The following is a 21,943-nucleotide window of genomic DNA, read 5'->3' as shown; positions in this document are numbered from 1 at the left end:
CTGTATATAAATAAATAAATAAACAATTGATGAAAATTTTGTGTTTTGAAAAGGCAGATTTTCCAAATTCCAGGTCAGTTATAATTTTAGATCTTGTTCCGCCAAATATGAAATTTAGCCAAAAGAAGTTGAAACCCCCCTCCCTAACTGAAGTTTAAATTTGTTATAATTTACGCGCCAAACTGACCATATCCTACTTTTTTTTTACCGAAGTTCCAAGCCGCAAATACTCGATAAGTCCATGGCAGAATCGATTTTACCCCACCTCTAGCACCTAAGCTGGTCACACTTGGCGCTCAGCTGGGCGCAGTTGTTGTTATTTTTCCATTTCTCCAGCGCGAGGTCCGAAATTTTCGAGCGCAGTGCAGCGACCATTTCCCGGGGGTTAGTTAAATAACGCTACTAGTTTTTAATTAGCCAATTGCGCGACGACGTCTCGGCCCAAATTCAATTTCAACGCCCAGGTGCTAATCGTTAAAGCCACCAAAGGCCAACAACAAAAAAAGGCAGATTAAGCGAAAGAGAACCCTGGAAAGTGGTTAATGTGTGTGTATTTGGCGAGCAGTGGCGGAGCACTGAAAAAACCAGTTAGCTCGCGGTGAAAGAGATTCAATAACGTGTTGGGGCAAAAAGAAGAACAAATTGTTTCGAGTGTGCGAGGCGACGACGACAAACAACTGGTCCGGTACGATACGATACGATACGAAAAGTCCGCTTTCCTCGCTCATTAGCGGCGCTTTCCTCGGGCCCACGATCCACACCAAAGGCAACTGGAAATCGGAATATCGGAATCGGCGAGACCTAAAACCGGGCTATCATTACCCGCAAATTGATATACACATATGCAAGTGCATCATCAGCAGCATCTTAATCGACTGGCAGGTGCGTACTGTTCGTAACTTTCGATATTGTATTCGTCTGATCGGATCGGGTCTTTCGTATCTCTCTGGTGCCTGGTTTCCACTATACCTAATGTACAACCCATCCCATTGTCTTTCGCTTATTGTTAACACCCTTACGTGGTGGAGCACCTATTGGGCAATCATTCAGTCGGCCAGTTCCTCATTCATTTGCCTAACATATGTACAAATTTTATTCAACCGACAAACAAATAAAGTGAAAGGTGGCGGCACGCGTTTTCCCATCTTTTGTATTGTATTTCGCTCGGCGGCAAGGAAAGCGAAATCGTTCTTAGTCATCAGGATTTTCGGGGGGTGGAAGGCGGTCGAAATCTAGGAGGCGATATTCCGCCTGGCAACAGCCAAAAATGTCATAAAAATCCATTGCACTTCAAACAATACAATGACTTTTTCCAGACTATTTGATAAAAATCAGGGTTTTCGGGGGGTGAAAATGGGCTGAAATCAAAAAGATATTCTGCCTGGCAACAGACAAGAAAAATCAACAAGATGTATTCATTTGTTCCCCGATTATATCGATTTTTGGTGGTAATTCTTGAGACCAACAAAAGCTAAATATCAAAACTCTACCAATTATATATATTATTTAAAAAAAACTATTATCCTTAAATGCCTAATACCAATTTATCAGTATTTTCATAAGTAATATGTGTAGAAATCAAGGCCCCACGATAAACCGCTCTTGACCCCGCGACAATATTGATTTTTGCAGCTGCTGCAGCGGCATAATTACTAGTTTTCCACCACGACAAGTGTTTCAGGCACCACACCCACTTATGTCAGAGGGAAAGGCGTAAGCGGAAATGATTTCATACACCGAAACCCACCCCAGAAAAGAAAACGCATCACGTTGAAAGCCGCGTTTCCATGCTTTATGGCCATTGCCTGCCCCAAGTCGCTTTTCCTCGTTTTTCGCCTTTATGTTGAGGTTAGGTCTGCGAGTCCGTCTGATTTTTCGGGGTGCCGGCTTCTTTGCGTCGTCGCAAAAGTATGTTGGACTTCGGGGGGTGCACATAGCATGCTTTTCCTTTTCGTCGAAATTTCACGGCCGAATTGATTTTTCCAGCATAAACATTACAAAATGTTTCGCAGAAGTGGCGATAATAAAAGCGTCTTTTCATTTTCGCATTCAGCACGCACATCGAGATAATTATTACCGCTCACTGCCGTTTTCCCTCTTACAAAACTACGGCGTTAATGCGGCCAGCACGTGCGTCTACGCATTGAATTTTCCGATTTTCAGTTTTTATCTCTCCAACAAAATTCTCAACTTGCCCCACCGAAAAAGGGGGAAACGAAAGACGCAGCCATGACCAAAGAAATCCAAAACTTGAGCAATTTGTAGGCAAATTAAGGTGTTAACTAACCGTGAAGTTGGTCAGTGGGAAACCCAACGAAGATGCTCTAGCTTAAGGCTTTACAGAGGGAAAAATGTACTCCAGAGATCTTCTAACTGTGTCAATATTATCATATTTAAATATCTAAATTAATTATTATTTTTGTGTGATTAGTGCCTAGTCATCATTTCAAAGATCATTTCCTACAAAAACTATCTGTTCTTATTTTAATTATTACCTTTATATTACACAATTCTCCCAATATAGTCAGTTTAGAGAAAATTTGGGTAATATCCCAAGTGTTTTGATATGAACTCGAACAACACGTTTATGTGCCTTAGGGGTAGAACTTTAACCTTTTTTTGTATAATAAATTTAACAGTATTTTAGTATTTATGTATGTATTATGTAAAATAATGTCTTGAAGGGGACATTGAAAATGTATACTTTTTTCGCTGTGTAGTTTCGGGAGACTCGGAAATTGTTTGATCGATTCGATTCCTTCGTCTGCTTCCGCTACACAGCTATCGGCTGGTGCCTTTTGCCCGGCCATCCGCCACTTGCTAACAGTTGTTTTCCTACGTGAGCAGCGCTCGGATACGCAGATACTGGCTGTCAGATACTCAGATACTTTTCTCCATGGATGCGATTCATTGTTGTCCACTCCACGCTCTCCGTTCTCCAGCTCTCCGAGCGGAAGCAACTCCATTTATGTAAATTGCTTGCGTGACATTTCAATGCGACCGAGCGCTTTATGAAATGCTGGAGCGGAATGGGTTTGGGCGGGATGAGGAGGAGCGTCAAAGAACAGCTCCATTGTTGGATATCTCGAGTCCAGGGTTGCCAGCCCATTTATCTGCGGCGCTGCGACCCATCAACATTCGCCAATCAGTTTAACTGTGTTTTTTATGCCCGCACTTTGCGCTTTTTATGCCTATTCATAGCGCACATGTGCACCATCATTGCACTAACGTTTTTCCAATCAGCATGGTATGATATACTTGGAATCAGTGTGAATGAATCTGCATGTTTTCCATCTGCGGGATGTTTTTATTCTCCTCTTTAATTACACTGATTTTCTTTGTAGCGTCATGTCTTTAACATGAGGTATAGCAACGTTTCTTTATTACAATAAGGGATCTATGAAAGATTGGCATCTACTTGGTTCAAACCTATAATCAGAAATTACAGACACATAGCCAAGATTACTTCTAAAATGCCTCTAAATATTTGAAATAAGTTGAAAAACATGATATATTTATCTTTAAACGAGATGTTTATTTAAGTTTTAATATATCATATACTTCAACAAACTCTTAATTTTAAATACTTAAAGGTATTTTAAAAATATTTTACACGTGTTGCAACTTCAATACACAATTATTATTTTAATTTTCACAGAACTTCCGCTACGATTTCATTTCCATAATTTGTGAACAGGTGAAAAGGGCACTATAAAAACAATACAACCTTCAGATTACCATTTTAGAGAAATGTTACAAAAAGATAAAAATTCATAACTGGGTTTATTTTGTCGGGCTGCGTAAACTTGGCCCAAAACAAACTTTGCCACGGGTTTTCGGCTTTAATTCGTTTGCTTAATTTGCTTTTTCGAGCTCGCGGTTCAGCGAGGTGAAACGGTTAAATGTTTTCAAAACTGCCCGAGTGTTTTCTTTCGCCATGTGTGTATGGCTTTGCGTGTGTTCATTGTTATTTCGGTGTGCCGCCCCTGCGGTGTGTGCATTATGCTAACTAGACCCTAATGTCGGTGCCCGGGTGTTTTTAGTGCTCCACATTGGTGTATCGTATGGGTATAATATGCCCCATAAAGGGCCATTCGATATATTTGAGCCAGGGCTGCAGTTCGTGCTATTCCGAGTTCATTGCTCTGAATCGCCCAATCATAGAGCAACGACTTTATGTTGGGACCCTAGTCGGGAAAAAACGATTCAAAAAGCGACCGTAGCAAATGGAAAATGTCAGCAAATTATGAATAATGTAGTGAAAAATAGGGGGACCACAGAAAAACGTGATCGGAAAATGCCACAAAAACAGTGCATAAATAATACTTATTATCGGGCAGGGCGAAGCGACATTTAAAGCTTTTGCTTCGTTCGCCCACAGACCATCTTAATCATCAGTAGAAATATGTACATATGAACGTATTCCGCGCTGTATTTGCTTGTACTAGTAAGTTTTCATTTCGCAACTGATACTTCTGTTTGTTTGTAACTGGAACCTAACCGCCCGATGTCACTGTTTATTTATTCATTACCATCGCTACACAGAAATCCAAAACGTTCAAACATCCGTATTATTTTTGTGTCTCAAGACTTAAAGATTTGACACTATTATTTAAAGCCAAAGGTAAAAATAAAACAACTGCCTTTAACGGAGGTAAAAGTATGAAAAACAGTAGAATTATTGAAAAATGTACGTATACATTTTAAACAATGAAATCAGATACCCGATAGTATAGCAGGTAGGAATTTACAAAACCAATACATTTTAGTTACTGTACTGGGCTGTTTGTGGACGTTAGAGTTGGCTGGCTCCTTGCTGAAATAAACTTGCGCTGCGCAAGAATCTCTAGAATCTGCATGCTTAATTCCAAAATTCAAGCGTTATACGAACGGAAAGACAGACGAATATGGCTGTATCGACTGGGCTAATGATCCTGATCAAGAATATATATACCTTATAGGGTCGGAAATGCTTCCTTCTCCTTGTTAAATACATACTTTCCGACGAATCAAGTATACGAGTAACGGATAGAACAATATTTTATCTATGAATAAATTAAAGGTACAGATTTTTTTGTGGCTTTGTATTGTAAAGATTTTTAATAAAACTTGCATATTTTAAACTAATATTATTGTATTTCTTCTGTGCGGCACTCTTTTCGATTCCATTAGATACGGCAGCTCAATTTTCTGCTTGTCTCCGTGCCTTTGCCCACAGATGTTGACTTTTCGAATTAAGTTTCACCGTTAGCAAAGATCAGGCGGTATTCGCTGGATTCTCGTCTTTCGGCAGCGTTACCGGTGATTTTCGCATTCAGTCGAAAAAATTGACCTAGTCAACGAAATGGGAGATCCGCGATCTCTGCTCTCTCTCTTCCGGAGTACAAAACATGTTTTCGAAGCTTTTGGAGAGCTTTACCAAAGCTTTTTATACTCTCTTTATAAAGAGAAAGTTCTCTTAGGATGTACGTATACAAAACTATTCAAACAAAGAGCTCTCTTTGTATCTTTTTGTTTTTGACATTGGGTACACTACTCGTGGTTTTGTTGATACTATAAACATTGGGAAAAACAATATCCAACCCAACCTTTGTGTTGCCTAGGTTTACCAGCAACTCAAGTCTAATATGTGGGGATGAAAGTTGAACTCAGATATACAAATTGAAATAAAAGCAAACGATGTTCAAAGTGCAATTACCACGTAAAGCGATAAATAAATATATTTGAATCAAAGTTCACTTCTAGGTCTCACCTTTCTCCTCATTTTCCCCTAGACTTGCGAGTACTATTAAGTAGGTACTTGGTTGTATACAAACTACGCAAACAAAAAACAAAGTGGGTGTTTGACAGCGCAATAATGAATAAAAACAAGTGCATCGACGATTGCAGCAGCAAAAGGCTTGTTTGATAACAAGAATTGCATGTGCGAGGCGCAAGTGGAAAATGTAATACCCTTGACTAATAATTGACTAATTCTTATCGGTCTCAGGTTCTGGTTCCCCATAATCTTTTTGTGGTATAGCGTAATTCCACAGAAACGACAATAAAGACCACAGAATTTAATATATATTTATTTAATATGTAAGGGTAATTATTCAAGATTGCCAATTATTTAATATACCTATACATGTATTGATATTAAAATCTTTAGTATAGTATGGGAAATTTCAGGGGCTGTAAAAAGGGAAATTCAACAAAACTCTGAATTGGTTTAATATACATTTTGGATGTAATCTTTATTTCTATGAAGTACATTTTTCTTATACTCCAAATACATTTCGACGTTAAGGTGATTTAAACTTTTCTGAATTTTTTGACGATATAAAAATAATAAAACAAAATTAGAAATAAAAAATACTTAGTGCCAAATATTCGTTTTACCACAATGATTGAATGTAATTGGTAAGATAGGAGTTATTTATCGATTCCTTCAATGATATTTCTAACTGAAACATGACTGATACATCTTTGATGAATGAACTGTGTGTGAACTGTCTTTGCAAGAACATTATAATACCCTTGGGTATATAAAACTAAGCAACCCAAAATAGTGCCGTTATCCGATTCCCCACGCGCGTGTCAATCTTGCAATGGTGTGCGTATTTACTTGATCACGTATCATGTATTTATATGACTTTGTTTTTTGTTTTATACCTAAAAACAAGTCAATAACAATAACTAAACACTGCGTTTATTAACAGAGTTCCGAGCATATTAGCACCGAAAACTTACAACACTCTCCTGGATTAATTACTTCTTCCACTGGTGTAGCACCCCCCACGCAAATCTATTCCCGATCCGTTGGGGTAAACAATCGCACGTATTGTTGTTTACTTATTTGCTATCCCAAGTTGTTATTTTTAAGTGCACTTTTTCTGTAATTTGACAAAAGCCATGTGCAGTTGTTGTCGCGGCCTGTTGTTTACAGCAAATTAAAGCTCTTTTACATATCCATCCCACAATATTCTACGTTCTGAACGGCGAGCCCACCGATGGCGACCAATGGCAGCCAAGTAAACAAGCTGTGGGCAAAACAAACAACACCATCAGCCGGCAACGCGGAAGAGAATTTGTTTACGTCTTATCCAAGCGGCAATTACAGATCAGAAAAACATCGTAGGGGGATCATATCAGAGTAGTTTTAGCTCTATGTCGATCCACTTTGTACTGTAAGAATCTAGGCTTGGCCAGTAAAAGTAGTCAAGACCTGGCAATAAAGTTATGATTCATTTTGATTATTTGTTTAAAAGTTTTTAATAACAAAATGATAAAAAACTTACAAGCTAAATGCTTATTCATGACATTTTTTATATTTATCTTGAACTTTTTAAGAGCTCTCACAAGAAGTTACCTATGTATCAACCCATTTGAACCTATTAAACTTCCTAAAGACATATACGTATGTTTGTTTACAAAACAGCAAAAAGATATAATACATATCTCTAATGAATAAAGCATGGGCTCATTGGATAAAGATAAAAAGCAACATTTGCCCTCCCTTTGAGTTGACTTTTATGAGACAAAAACGAGTTGATCGAACGCAGAAGTAGCTGAAATGTCAACACTGCCCCGCAGCTAATGACCCTGGATGGTATAATTTACGATCACTTTTGGGCGTATATCTCTTTTTTGCCAGCAACTTGTAGCTGAAGCAGACTTTTTCGGATGGCAGATCATTGCTCGCACCGGTTTCTGCTTTTCGAAGGGGGCCTGCCCTCTCAGCCGGCTTCCGCCTTTGGGGGCACACTAAATTCTATGCTTCACCTCCACTGCGTAGTTCGTTTAACCGGTGCCATATAACGCCATATAGTATCGGCCGATGTATGTCAATCTATAAGTTCGCACATCTGTATGTGTATCAGCATAGGAACGAGTATTCTTGGGCTGTTAAGGCGCGAGCAACTCACGCGCTCTCAACTATTTCGACCTTGATGGGACTAGCGGCATTATCTATCCACTCGCTGTTGTTTTGCTTGTTATGACACTCTGAATACATTACATTGTAGAACCCGCTCGCACATATACTTATATATGGGAATGGAGATACATATGAATGAAGGGGCTCGTCTCTTGTTGTTTTCTCGATTGGGATGTGTGTAACATGTTTTAATTAAAGCCGAGAGAACCAGTTTTCGCCCGCCTTTGAAGGGGAAAAATCTTCAGAAGCGAGTTACTTTGCAGCTTAAGTTCAAAGTTTTAATTTTAAATTTGTATGCCCCAACAATATGCGGTTTTTTCGCAAACTTGTATCCTTGCTTTTGTAAGACATTTGTTTAGTATCTATACTATTTGGTTTCATTCTATCTATTATAATCATTTCAACACCATATAGGCTGATTTTATGAGAAATACCTGATTTGGCTTACTGGCTAAATCTTTAAATTGATCAAAACAAATTCGATAATTATATTTTATGGATTGTGGACTTGAGTGATTTATGCATTGTGATTTAAACGGCAACATTTTGGAGATCCTATGTTAATTGAACCTAGAGCAGTGGTTTTTCGATGTTTCAACTGGGCAGTAGAACCCCCTCACTCACTCAGCTGCCAAAAAATCTAAGGAAGCCAAGTGGCTTACATTTCTCCAGGCCTTTTTATTTAAAAGACTTCTCTGTTTTGATCAAAATTTTAGTGTGTAAATGCAATTCGTCAGATCCAAGACAAGTACAAGTTCAAGCGCTGTGCCAGCTTCGTTCCCTCAAGTACGTACAATTAGCGGAGAGGTGGAGGTTCATGAACTGCGGCTTTTCTCCAGCGGAAGTGCATAGGAGACAAACATACGAAGGAAAACATAGAGGGGAACCAACTGCCATCAAGTGGCCACCTTCGGCCGATGGCTCAGTTCACATTCACGCACTGCATCGGACGGTCGTCGGCAGGGAGCGGAAACTGAGCGATAAAACCTCGGTTCCACCCGTATCTTTTGCCGAGGCTCTTATCTTGCGGAGTTGTCTTATCGCGCGCGTTCAGTCAATCTTATCGCAGCACCAGAAAGTCGGGGGAAAAGTAGTGAAAAGCAGCCAGCTCAGTGTGACAAAAGTTGGTTGGAATTCAATGTGTTTTTCCGCAGCTCGTCGCTGTTATGCTGCTTCAGTAGGGTAATAATTAATCAATTGATTACCGCGTTGACTAAATAGTAATTAGTGAGAGTGTTTATGTTGTTTGAGACCCCACTTAAGAAGTGTTCGTAAAGTAGTAGAGCCTTGACACGTGTCTAACCTCAAATAGCAAGTGTTCGATGGGTGCGACTGACTGAAATATAAAACGAAAACCAGTGATAAGGTGTAACCAAAGGTGTCGAGATCTCACTGGCTTTAAGTCCAATCTGGCTATATCAATTTCTGATTCATTGTTTTGTTCAGGTGGCCTTGGTATTTCCACTTCCCGTTTGCAATTTACGACCGATTCGAACCGACATACCGATTAGATAAACCCCTAGCCTGGTTGTGGGCTGTACTTTACAGTGTTAACTCCGTACTCACGCACGAACACACTCTCATCCCCCAATTAATCGCTACTAACTCACCACCAGCCTATGACTAAGTCGAGGCCCAAGCAACTGCCACAAAACATACTAAACGCAACGCCTAACACCAAGTGTAATCGCCTAATCGCAAGAGCATCCCCATTTCTTCTACGCACACAGATCAGGATCAAGAGCAAGGTAACAGGCACTGGACGAACCCAGCCCTACATGTCCCACAACTAGAGTCCGTTCTCCAGCCCAAGGACTAGCTAAGGACACCATCCCATCCCATCATGCCGCTCTTCACGAGAAAATCACCCAAACAGGGACCCACTGCGGATGGGGGCTCCCAGTTCGGAAGCCGCTCCTCCATGAATTCCGGCTCGTCGCAGGGCAGCCACATTAGCAATAACAATAACAACAACAGCATTCCGGAAAAGACAAAGCCGCCACTGGTCTTCCACTGCCAACTGGCCCACGGAAGCCCCACCGGCCTTATCCACGACTTCTCCAGCGTTCGCGAGCTGTACCAGAAGATTGCCGAGTGCTTCGATATATCCGAGAAGGACATCCTTTTCTGCACCCTCAACTCGCACAAGGTGGACATGACGCGTCTGCTGGGCGGTCAGATCGGCCTGGATGACTTCATCTTTGCCCATCGCAAGGGTCGCCCCAAGGAGATCGAGATTGTGAAGTCGCAGGACGCCCTGGGGCTGACCATCACGGACAATGGAGCCGGCTACGCCTTCATAAAGCGGATCAAGGAGGACTCGATCATCGATCGCATCGAGCACATCTGCGTGGGCGATCACATCGAGAAGCTCAATGGCCAGAACATGGTGGGCAAGCGGCACTACGAGGTGGCGCGCATGCTGAAGGACATAGCCACCGGCGAGACCTTCACCCTGCGCCTCGTGGAGCCGGTGAGGAGCGGCTTCCAGGGCATTGGACCGCGCAGCCAGTCGAGGGCGTCGGGATCGGCTGGGGGAAAGAACTACGGGAGCGGCAAGGAGACGCTGCGCTTCAAGGCCAATGGCAATGCCCAGATCGAGCCGCAGTTCGATGAGGCGACAGTGGCCGGGATCGAGGCCATCAACAACCTGCTGGAGTCCTTCATGGGCATCAACGACACGGAGCTGGCGTCCCAGATCTGGGACTTGGGCGACCAGAAGTCCAACTCGATGGACTTCGCCGAGGCCATCGACAACTCCGACCTGGAGTCCTTCGGCTTCACGGATGACTTCATCATCGAGCTGTGGGGTGCCATAACGGATGCCCGGCGCAAATCCACGACCAGTCCCAAGTAATTGGGACCATACCATACCGAGGTTCGGGCGCATTTCACTTTGCCTGTTTATTGGGGCCCAATAAAACCATTGAAATGAGGACTTGTTCTTAGTAATTGCTATTATCTTCTAACTGCTATCTGCTATCTGAATATGTTTTGTTTTAGAGCCTAGTTATATTTACCATATATCATGCTACAATCCCATATACAAACATATGTCGTCTGCCTTTGCCAATTATTTAGTTATTTGTATTCTTCACGGTAACCTATTTATTATATATACATTCGTTTAGATGGACGGGAAGATGTGCTGAGGCATCCATACTATATATTTTTGGTACAATTTGTTCGATGTACATACGTATACATAACTATATTTCTTTAGTTTTATCATTTAAACAATACAAATAAATTTAAATTATTTTAATCATACATGATTTTGCTTATTTGATTTAATTTTGATTATTATTGTTATCTGTTTTGGTAAGTTTGTTTGTTTGCTCGGGTCTTAAAGTATAATTTGATTCAAAAAGGCGGTGTTATCTTTTGTTGGCACCGATCGTACGGCACACGGAAAATATTCCACAGTCCCCAATTGTGACGAATGGTTTGGCTGTTTTTCTTTTAGCGTTTTTATTGTTTTCCCACCATTTGCTTTGCCCGCAGTATAGCATATTTTGACCATGGATCATTTGGGGACTCATTCGGGTCTATATTCTATGGGAAACTTCCTGTACCGAAAGAAGAATCTAGTCAGTCTGAAAAGATCTCTGAACATTTCCAGTGACGTAGATCGCACCATCCCACAATGACGATTTTCTGGGGTCCCAGACTCGGATCAGATCATACATATACCATTATTTTATTTATTACACGTATAGAGCTTTTGATTGCGCATAAACAGCTGCTGTTTGGCGTGCGAGCAGCTGATAAGCACAGTTATTAAGGCTTGCCAAATGAGAGTAAGAACGAGAGAGCGTGCATTTGCACACCACTCACTCACACACTTGCTTGTATACACTTGTGGTCAACTTAATAGAAGTACTTGCCAGAACTTAAATACTCCCAAAATTTTTAAATATGGTTCTATATTTTCCGATACAAATATGTGTACAGAAGAAGAATGTTCGAGAAAATTTTTGGTGAAAGGGAAAATGCAGGGTAGCTATTATTCCGACCGCCTCTGTCTGCACATAGATATGCCTTGGCAACAAGAGTTACATGACTTTCCGGTTTTACAGGTTTGTTGCGAAGCTTCGCTCTCTTTTTGCACTCTCTCGCGCTCTCACTCACACTCGGGCACCTGCCTAATTCGATTAGCCGCACTGCTCCAACGCTCACTCTTCAGAGAGATCTCGAGCGAGCAACAAGTGAACGGAAGAAACCGAACAGTGAAGAATCAGAAAGACCGAAGAAACACCCAAGAACTCTTCAATAACATTGTGAACAGAAAAGAAATACAAAATACACGGAAAGCAGAGTGATTCGCCATAGTTTCGCTAGTGTTTTCAAGGGCGCCGGTTATACAGAAGTGCTGAAATTTTGTGCCAGGTAGTGAATTCGGATTACATACCGAAAACCAACGAATTATTTCGAAAATTTCCATTATACTAGAGATCAGCCGAGAACGTATGCCTGCAGACGTATTCTTGGCAAGATCTTTGGTTAGACTTTGTGCCCGTGTTTGTTTGTTTGTTCGCCACTTTTCCTTCGCTCGCATTCCCCCATTCCGATTCTCTGGACTTTGATCGTGACTCAACACAAATCAGCAAACAGCCGCAGACCCAGACCCATTAAAATGCACATTATAACTAAACTCGTCGCGAAATTGAACCAATCTGCTTGGATTGAAATTTCGATTTGGTGCGGGAGCAAAGTTTTCGTGATTGTGCACAGACAAAAATGAAGGCTTACTAGCATAAGAACTTTGTTTCCTTTATCTACTAAAAAATATAGTTTTTCAAGCGTCTCTTTGAGATATTAGGAAATACAAATGCTTTTGTTGTACATACAGAAATGCAGTGTTATCTTTCGAGTCACGGAGTTATTGTTTGTGTGGAGGCCCGAGTTCTCCTTTGTGCCTTTGTCTGGATACACTCGCATGTAGCTACCGAAGTTGGCCCCATTCTGGGGCTTCTTTGTTACTCACTGTTGTTACTCTAGTTACCATCGGCTGAAATGCATGTGCTTCGTTTCATCGAATGTTGTTTTGCTACCCGCATTTGCTCCACGAATCGCGATTTACTTGGCTCCGCATCTTCGCAGGTGAAAGTGAAGCGGGCCGCAACGCGTGACAGATGGCGTGATGTCTGCGGTTCGGGTGGTGCGTGCATATGTAGGACTCCCGATTAGGTCCCCCTTCCGCCCCTTCCCTACACTGAGAGAAAAAGTATCACCGAAATAGTCGGTCAAAATAATTCATACATGAGTCAGTACATACTTAAATATTAACAAAATAGGGTTTCCCCACTTTAAAGTATATGTTTCAACGATAGTCTTCAAGTGTTCTTTTAAATAAATCCTGTTCATAGTAAAATGTATAACTTAACTTAATCTAGAGTTAAAATATCATTAGTACAAATGATACATACAAGGTTTGACTCGAAAATACACTTTTTAATAACAAAAATTAGAAATAGTTTCAAATGTTTACCAAAAACTTGTACTTAAATGTAAAGCATTTGATTAAAATCAACAATTGAGACAACAAAGAATCGTATTTTTGCCTATTCAAATCTATTGAAGGCTTATCTGGCAAATTCTTTCGAATTCCCAGCCAGGAAAAATAAAATAATCTCGCCAGATTGTCGAGTGTGTGAAGTGCCGATATCGACGACCGTTGGCACGGCTGCCAAAAGCCAAAAATCTAGCCATTATTATTTGTTGAATTTGCTTAATTATTGTGCAATGTTGGACATTGAACTCCACGGCTAGTTATTAACGAACTTGTTCGAATGTATTCCGAGTTGTAAAGCGCGCGTTCCACTCGATATCGCGTGATGTCTTTCGGGGCCCATGATTAATTCATACTTATAGTGAGGTCGCATGTGTTTGTGTTTTGTGGGGCTGTTTATTCTGTGTTTTATCATTCGCAACAGTAGAACACGCCACTGGTATCGCTAACCGTCGCTGATAAGCGGCGTTCGACTGGTTTATCGCCCCAATTCATCGGTGGTGACACTCGTAAATAGTTTTTATCCCAGATAAGCACTCGAAAGTGCCTTCACCGGGGCCGACAGCCCCAATAATTTTATTAGCCCCTCTTTCCAAGTTGGGTCTTGCCTTGAACTTGTTGTAAATAAACTTAACCGCGTGCAGGGCAAATTAAATGAATTGCAATCAAGTGATATTTGCACATGAGCAACACTGGTCGAAATAGTATGATTAGTTAAAAAATATTTTAATTTAAAATGGAAAAATAAAATATACATATACTTTCTTAATCATTTGCCATTAGTTTCTTTAGTTTGACCCTTAACAACACTTTTAAATTTTGTTAGTAAATAACTAATTCCAAAGTTAATGTAGCAATAACAAAAATGAATTGAAAGCAATGGGAGTTAATATTATTTCGACGCGTAAATCAAGTCATAAAAGCTAATCTCTGATCGTAAAAAAATGAAGAATTCCAAATGATTAGTTATTTTTAAATGTACAACTCCCGTTTCTCTTATTATATCAACAACTATTATAAATACTACGTTTGGTAAGGGGCTTATTATACCCGTTACTCGTAGAGTAAAAGGGTATACTAGATTCGTCGGAAAGTATGTAACAGGCAGAAGGAAGCGTTTCCGACCCCATAAAGTATATATATTCTTGATCAGGATCACTAGCCGAGTCGATCTAGCCATGTCCGTCTGTCCGTCTGTCCGTCTGTCCGTCTGTCCGTCTGTCCGGATGAACGCTGAGATCTCAGAAACTATGGGAGCTAGGCTATTGAGATTTGGCGTGCAGATTCCTGAGCTTCCTACGCAGCGCAAGTTTGTTTCAGTAGACTGCCACGCCCACTCTAACGCCCACAAACCGCCCAAAACTGTGGCTCCTACAGTTTTGATGCTAGATAGAAAATTTTAACTGAAATGTAATGTTCTCATCAATACCTATCGATTGACCCAAAAAAAATTTGCCACGCCCACTTTAACGCCCACAAACCGCAAAACCCTGTGACGCCCACAATTTTCATGCTAGATAAAAAATTTTAACTGAAATGTATTGGTCTCGTCAATACCTATCGATTGATCCAAAAAAAAATTTGCCACGCCCACTTTAACGCCCACAAACCGCAAAACCCTGTGACGCCCACAATTTTCATGCTAGATAAAAAATTTTAACTGAAATGTATTGGTCTCGTCAATACCTATCGATTGATCCAAAAAAAAATTTGCCACGCCCACTCTAACGCCCATAACGCTTAAATTTGTATACCGCCGGTAGGTGGCGCATTTTAATCTCGCTTTGCTGCTTGCATATCTCCATTTAGCTGAGTAACGGGTATCTGATAGTCGAGGTACTCGACTATAGCGTTCTCCCTTGTTTTTTGTTTAGATGGTTGCTATGACTGTGACCCCAAGTATTGAATATATTATAGGAAGCTGCTTTGTTTATAATTTTCCTTTTGCGCTTGTATTTTCGACGTCACGTCCGCGTTTGGCAACATTTCAGCGCAAAAGTACTGCATGTTGCTGACGGTCAGCAACACATTGCTCCGAGGCTTTGTCTCTGGTCTATAGGAACTCACCTTGACTTTGAGCACCACGAGAGCGAAAGACGAAGGGGTTAAAAATAAAATTCAGGTGCATTGTTGGGGCTTCCAATGCGCACAGGATGCCTTCTGATGCAATTCGTCTATTTCTTCTGCCGACGCTCGCCGTTGCCAAGCCGAAATAAATGTCGGGGAAATGGTTTATGGCCTATACAAATTACTCATGACCGTTTCCGCTTTGCCCTTTACAGTTGCCGTATCTCAGAGGCGGGTCCAAAGTATCGCCCAGCAGAGCCGATTCCTTCTTCAATAAGCGGCGCATTTGAACGCCTGCCAATAAAAATGGCTGCCATATAACCACACAAGGCGGACGCAACCACGCAAAGTCGGAGCTTTGCGATTAGACAAGCAGATTCCGGGGAGTTCAAGGCGAGATCCCCAGAAGTAAGGAACCCCCATTTTCGGGCAGACCGAACCGAACCGAAGCAGACCAAAGATGAATAGCCTGGCGCGGGTCTTCAGCAACTTCCGCGACTTCTACAACGACATCAATGCGGCCACCCTCACGGGAGCCATCGATGTGATCGTCGTGGAGCAGCGGGATGGCGAGTTCCAGTGCTCACCCTTCCACGTTCGCTTCGGCAAACTGGGAGTGCTGAGGAGTCGGGAGAAGGTGGTAAGTGGAGTCATTAGTCCCTAAAAGCAGTAATTTAACATCTTAATGGCAAGGTGTTTTATTTTGGCAAAGCCGAGATGATCTCATCCATATCAAAAACTAAGGGGACTTTCGTTTCTAACGAGGCAAGTTATTGCTTGGGGGACCTCTAATGTAGTAACTGATCATTAAACCTCATGAACTTTGTATCTAGGCCCTAAGGTATAAAAATGTTTGTATGATATTATATATAGGTAAAATGTACAAAGAGCTTGTAAAAAGGGTATTGCCTATTATTGTTCTTATATCTTATAATTACGCAAACAGAATAATTAGCGAAATTATAATATATATAATACGATGTGAGTGTCGATGATCGCATTTAAACAAAGCAAAATAAGTACAGATATAGTTAGGAATTGCGGAAGAATTTTACATAATAATCAAAAGTAAACGAATTTCAATTACTTATCCACGTTTTCAATCTTTTTTTCAGGTGGACATTGAGATCAATGGCACCCCTGTCGACATACAGATGAAGCTGGGCGACTCCGGCGAGGCCTTCTTCGTGGAGGAGTGCTTGGAGGATGAGGACGAGGAGCTGCCGGCCAACCTGGCCACCTCGCCCATCCCCAACAGCTTCCTGCAATCGCGGGACAAGGCCAACGACACCATGGAGGACATCAGCGGAGTGGTGGCCGACAAGTAAGTGGGATTTGCCTAATTCGCACCAGCCCAGACTCATCCTGTCGCTTGCTTAACCATTTTAGAAATGCTAGCGAGGATCTGCTCCTGCCCCTGCCGATGCCGCGACGCAACTCCATTGACTTCTCCAAGGAGGAGCCCAAGGAAGCCGCCGTCGAGGGCGGCAAGTTCGAGAACCAGGTCTCGGATTACACGCAGCGCAGGTACATGCCTTTTCATACCCATGCCATCCGGTACATATTCGATTAATGCATACCCAACCAAAACAGACACACGGACAACACTCTGGAACGTCGCAATCTGAGCGAGAAACTGAAGGAGTTCACCACCCAGAAGATTCGCCAGGAGTGGGCCGAGCACGAGGAGCTGTTCCAGGGCGAGAAGAAGCCGGCAGAGTCGGAGCTGGAGAGCCAAAGCAAAGCTTCCAACGAGACAGCTGAGACAGAGAAGGAAGTGCAGAACAAGGAGGTGGACAAGGAGAAGGACCAGCCCAAACCAGATATTACCCTGACTCCGGTGACCACCAGCGAGGCCACCAAGGAGGTGTCCAAGAGCAAGACCAAGAAGCGGCGCAAGAAGTCGCAGATGAAGAAGAACGCTCAGCGCAAGACCTCCTCTAGCAGCTCCGTGGGCAGTGCTGCCGGCGGTGATTTGCCCTCGGCGGAGACGGCATCTCTGGGAGTCACCAACATCGATGAGGGCGATGCCCCCATATCCAGTGCCACCAACAACAACAACACCTCCTCGTCAAATGATGAGCAACCATCGGCTCCTCTAGTCACCGCCCGCACCGGTGACGACAGCCCGCTAAGCGAGCTGCCCCACACCCCCACAACCAATCCACGTCTGGACTTGGACATACACTTCTTCAGCGACACAGAGATCACCACTCCAGTGGGAAGCGGCGTGGGCGGATCGGGTCGTGTCGCCGGCGGACGACCTTCAACGCCCATCCAGAGCGACAGTGAGCTAGAGACCACGATGCGGGACAAGCGGCATGTGGTGGATGACGAGAACGCCGCCTCGTGGAAATGGGGCGAGCTGCCCACTCCGGAGCAGGCCAAGAACGAGGCCATGAGCGCCGCCCAGGTGCAGCAGAGCGAGCACCAGTCGATGCTCAGCAACATGTTCAGCTTCATGAAGCGGGCCAATCGGCTGCGCAAGGAGAAGGGCGTGGGCGAAGTGGGGGACATCTATCTGTCCGATCTGGACGCAGGCAGCATGGATCCCGAGATGGCGGCCCTCTACTTCCCCACACCCAGGTCCAAAGAGGCCTCGCCGCCGGAGGACGATGGCGAGAGTGGCAACGGCACCAGCCTGCCCCATTCGCCCAGCTCCCTGGAGGAGGGTCAGAAGAGCATTGACTCGGACTTTGACGAGACCAAGCAGCTGCAGGACAAAAAGTGAGTTTAGCCCCGAAGTAGACTCCTACTTGCATCCTTCATTTCAATTGTAACCCCTTCTCAGGTACTTGGACTTTGTGGCCATGTCCATGTGCGGAATGTCGGAGCAGGGATCAGCACCCTCGGACGAGGAGTTCGATCGCCACCTGGTCAACTATCCAGACGTGAGTATTCCCAGAATGGCCCAGCGCTATGTTCTGTGTATGTGTTTAAGTTCCATGCACTTCACTGCGCCCCCCACGCACTGCATCCCGCCTTGTTAACCAGTCTCTTCCCATGCCATGCCCTCATTTGTACCTGTGCGCAGGTGTGCAAAAGCCCCAGCATTTTCTCATCGCCTAACCTAGTCGTACGGCTGAATGGCAAATACTACACCTGGATGGCTGCATGTCCCATTGTCATGACAATGATCACCTTCCAGAAGCCACTAACCCATGTAAGTTGGCCCCAGGCCAAGGCTTTTGTGTTGCTCCATGCCTTCTTCGCATCCCGCTCTAAACATATTGTGTTTGAAATGTTCCCCAAACAGGAAGCCATCGAGCAACTGATGTCCCAGACGGTGGAGGGCAAGTGCTTGGTTGGAGACGAGAAGCAGGAAGCAGCTGCCCAGGCCGACAATGTGGGCCAGACTAAGCGCTACTGGTGGAGTTGGCGGCGCTCGCAGGACGCTGCGCCCAACCATGGGAGCAACGCTCATGGAATGCCATTGGGCAAGGATGAGAAGGGTACGTCTAATGGGATATCTTAGTCGGCGGCCAACCTAATTGTTTGAATCTCCTCCAGATGGCGATCAGGCGGCGGTGGCCACGCAAACCTCACGGCCCACCTCGCCGGACATCAGCGATCACACGCTTAGCAAGAGCGACTCGCTAGTGAACGCGGAGAACACCTCAGCACTAGTGGACAACTTGGAGGAGCTGACCATGGCCTCCAACCGGAGCGATGAGCCCAAGGAGCGCTACAAGAAGTCCCTGCGACTCAGCTCGGCGGCCATTGTGAGTCCAGAAAAGCAATCAGTTCACCAACAAGAAATATAGCGATCCTTTTGACTCCTACAGAAAAAACTAAACCTCAAGGAGGGCATGAACGAGATCGAGTTCAGCGTGACAACCGCCTATCAGGGAACGACGCGTTGCAAGTGCTACTTGTTCCGCTGGAAGCACAACGATAAGGTTGTGATCTCTGACATTGACGGCACCATCACCAGGTCGGATGTGCTGGGCCACATCCTGCCCATGGTGGGCAAGGACTGGGCGCAGCTCGGGGTGGCGCAGCTCTTCTCGAAGATCGAGCAGAACGGCTACAAGCTGCTCTACCTGTCGGCGCGAGCCATCGGCCAGAGCAGGGTGACACGCGAGTATCTCCGGTCGATCCGGCAGGGCAACGTGATGCTTCCGGACGGCCCGCTGCTGCTGAATCCCACTTCCCTGATATCGGCCTTCCACCGCGAGGTGATCGAAAAGAAGCCGGAGCAGTTCAAGATCGCCTGCCTGTCCGACATCCGCGATCTCTTCCCCGACAAGGAGCCCTTCTACGCCGGCTACGGCAATCGCATCAATGTGAGTCTGGCAGGATTATGAATGCCACCATTTTCGATTAAGTGACCAAATTAGATCTTAAGATGTAATTAAGATGGGTATATGTAATCTCGTATCATCAATTAATCGGGAATGGTTTCTCAATTACTCATTTACTTCATATACTCTCTGAGACGCGTTACTAAATCCACCCCCTTTGTATTCTTTTCCAGGACGTGTGGGCCTACCGAGCCGTCGGCATTCCCATCATGCGCATCTTCACCATCAATACCAAGGGCGAGCTGAAGCACGAGCTGACCCAAACATTCCAGTCCTCGTAAGTACCGATCCGCAAGGACCCCCTAGCCTAGTGTTAGCTCTATTTGCACATGTGTCTCCCCATGTATATGGTTCCGGTGTTGCTCATTACTGAACTCATGCCACATCCGATAACGTTAACTAATTCGCAAAACCAAAACAAACAAACAAACGCTAATTGGCTCAAGTCGAATTAACTTCATTACGTAACGCTAGGTGTTTCTAAGCTGTGTGAGTGTACTTCCTTTACTGTGTAGTATCTATCCATTGTACTACCCTAAAACGCACCCCACTCAATCAACCAATCAATCAACCGATCGAAAAGCCTGCCAAATTCAATTCAAGCATTTTGGTTGTCAAATTTACACAGTGGCTACATCAATCAGTCGCTAGAAGTCGACGAGTACTTTCCCCTGCTAACCAACCAAGACGATTTCGATTACCGGACGGACGTCTTCGACGACGAGGAGTCGGAGGACGAGTTGCAGTTCAGCGACGATTACGACGTGGACGTGGAGCACGGCCCGAGTGAGGAGAGCAGTGAGGACGAGGACGATGACGAAGGAACCCTCTACAACGATGCTTTTGCCAACGATGATGATGGCATCCAAGCGGACGCGGCCTCCGGGGACGAAGAGTCGGCCGATGTGGGCCTCATAATGCGAGTCCGTCGCGTCTCCTCCAAAAACGAGGTCATCTTGGCCTCGCCCCCCAAGTGGCTGAGTTCCTAGACATAGCTCCAGTCCTATCCCACGCCGATGGTTGTGCAGCTTAAAAATTGTGATAAGTTTTCTATGAGAGTTAGGAGTGTCCTATATATGTCTGTGCCTGATGTGCCAGGTCCGCGAGCTTCAAGTTCGCCGACCAGTTATGTTTCGAAAGTATTCTGCTCCCAGCAGGTCTTTATGTCTAGTTTTAAGAATGACAATTATATAATTTACCCAACAAAATATACCTTTATTTTCGCTGTGATGGAAATCTTTTATTTATCCGTATGTGGCATGAGTTCTGAGCTAGATCCCATAGTTGAATGTAGTTAGAGTATATACATAGATGATCTTCTATACACTGAACATTTATTTTTAAGTATGCGTGAGTATGTGACTGTATAGTTCGCGGTACATAAATTTCACTGTATTAAAAAAACGCAGTATATCCCAAGGCGACTTTTCCCGGTTACAAAGTTTCTCGAAACTTTATTGCATACCCACGGGCGGCTGCCGATGGGGGGATTGTAGCATAGCCACAGGCGTTGGCCTTTAATGTATCTTGTGATCTCATATTACTGCTTTATTCTTCCAGATACTGCAGCATGACGTACATTGTCGACCAACTGTTCCCGCCGGTGAAACACGACGAAGCCTCTGCCGAGTTCTCCAACTTCAACTACTGGCGCGACCCCATCCCCGACCTGGAGATCCCAGAGCTGGAGACGGCACTGGTGCCACCCAGCAGCAAGGTGGAGACGACCACCCTGCGACCCATTCCCGAGCAGTGAACTGGTTCCTTAGCACCCTAACTATACTATAACCATATTTATACGGATACGCAACAAACTCTATATAGCAGATAGCGCTTTTCAGATTTGTTTGCTTAGCTTCAAACCCTCTAGATGTGCTTACCAAAAATGAAATATCTATAACTTTGCATAAGCTTAGCCAGGATTCGCGATTGCCTTGGTTTCATTATCATTTACATTTCGATCGTTTCTAGTTGAATGGTTGGACTTAAGTTGTAATCAAAATTGAGTTTTATTATTACTATAGTTAGTTCCTTTGAGACTCTTGCAGGTTCTTAGAAGATGCATATTCCAAACGGCGTATGGGAGTTGTGATTTTCGATTTCATTATTTTTCGTATGTGATCATTTAAATTTAGTTCATTG

The 21,943-nt window shown here is 43.8% G+C and overlaps 2 protein-coding genes across 8 annotated transcripts; both read left to right on the top strand.

Moving 5' to 3' along the window:
* Window positions 1-630: 630 nt before the first annotated feature.
* Window positions 631-21,695, top strand: Lpin (phosphatidate phosphatase LPIN). 5 transcript variants are annotated; one of them, XM_017087679.4, is made up of 12 exons: window positions 631-882; window positions 15,713-16,137; window positions 16,613-16,821; window positions 16,887-17,024; window positions 17,091-18,224; window positions 18,289-18,388; window positions 18,532-18,660; window positions 18,754-18,949; window positions 19,008-19,219; window positions 19,283-19,783; window positions 19,975-20,078; window positions 20,430-21,031. In XM_017087679.4, the coding sequence occupies exons 2-12, from the start codon at window positions 15,958-15,960 to the stop codon at window positions 20,788-20,790; spliced, it is 3,264 nt and encodes a 1,087-aa protein (XP_016943168.3). In that variant the 5' UTR covers window positions 631-882; window positions 15,713-15,957; the 3' UTR covers window positions 20,791-21,031. The 5 variants fall into 5 exon arrangements, with proteins under 5 accessions (XP_016943168.3, XP_065719407.2, XP_016943167.3 ...); XM_065863335.2 differs by lacking the exons at window positions 631-882; window positions 20,430-21,031 and adding exons at window positions 12,094-12,307; window positions 21,362-21,695; XM_017087678.4 differs by lacking the exon at window positions 631-882 and adding an exon at window positions 12,095-12,307.
* On the top strand, window positions 635-11,188 carry kermit (PDZ domain-containing protein GIPC-like protein kermit). Of its 3 annotated transcripts, none has more exons than XM_017087690.4 (2): window positions 635-882; window positions 9,649-11,188. In XM_017087690.4, the coding sequence occupies exon 2, from the start codon at window positions 9,762-9,764 to the stop codon at window positions 10,773-10,775; it is 1,014 nt and encodes a 337-aa protein (XP_016943179.1). In that variant the 5' UTR covers window positions 635-882; window positions 9,649-9,761; the 3' UTR covers window positions 10,776-11,188. The 3 variants fall into 3 exon arrangements, with proteins under 3 accessions (XP_016943179.1, XP_016943176.1, XP_016943178.1); XM_017087687.4 differs by lacking the exon at window positions 635-882 and adding an exon at window positions 8,560-8,704; XM_017087689.4 differs by lacking the exon at window positions 635-882 and adding an exon at window positions 8,883-9,100.
* Window positions 21,696-21,943: the final 248 nt, after the last annotated feature.

Source organism: Drosophila suzukii, chromosome 2R, assembly GCF_043229965.1.
Source record: "Drosophila suzukii chromosome 2R, CBGP_Dsuzu_IsoJpt1.0, whole genome shotgun sequence".
Taxonomy (NCBI): Eukaryota; Metazoa; Arthropoda; class Insecta; order Diptera; family Drosophilidae; genus Drosophila; species Drosophila suzukii.
Note: the sequence above shows the minus strand (reverse complement) of the source record. Positions and strands in the feature narration are given on the sequence as shown.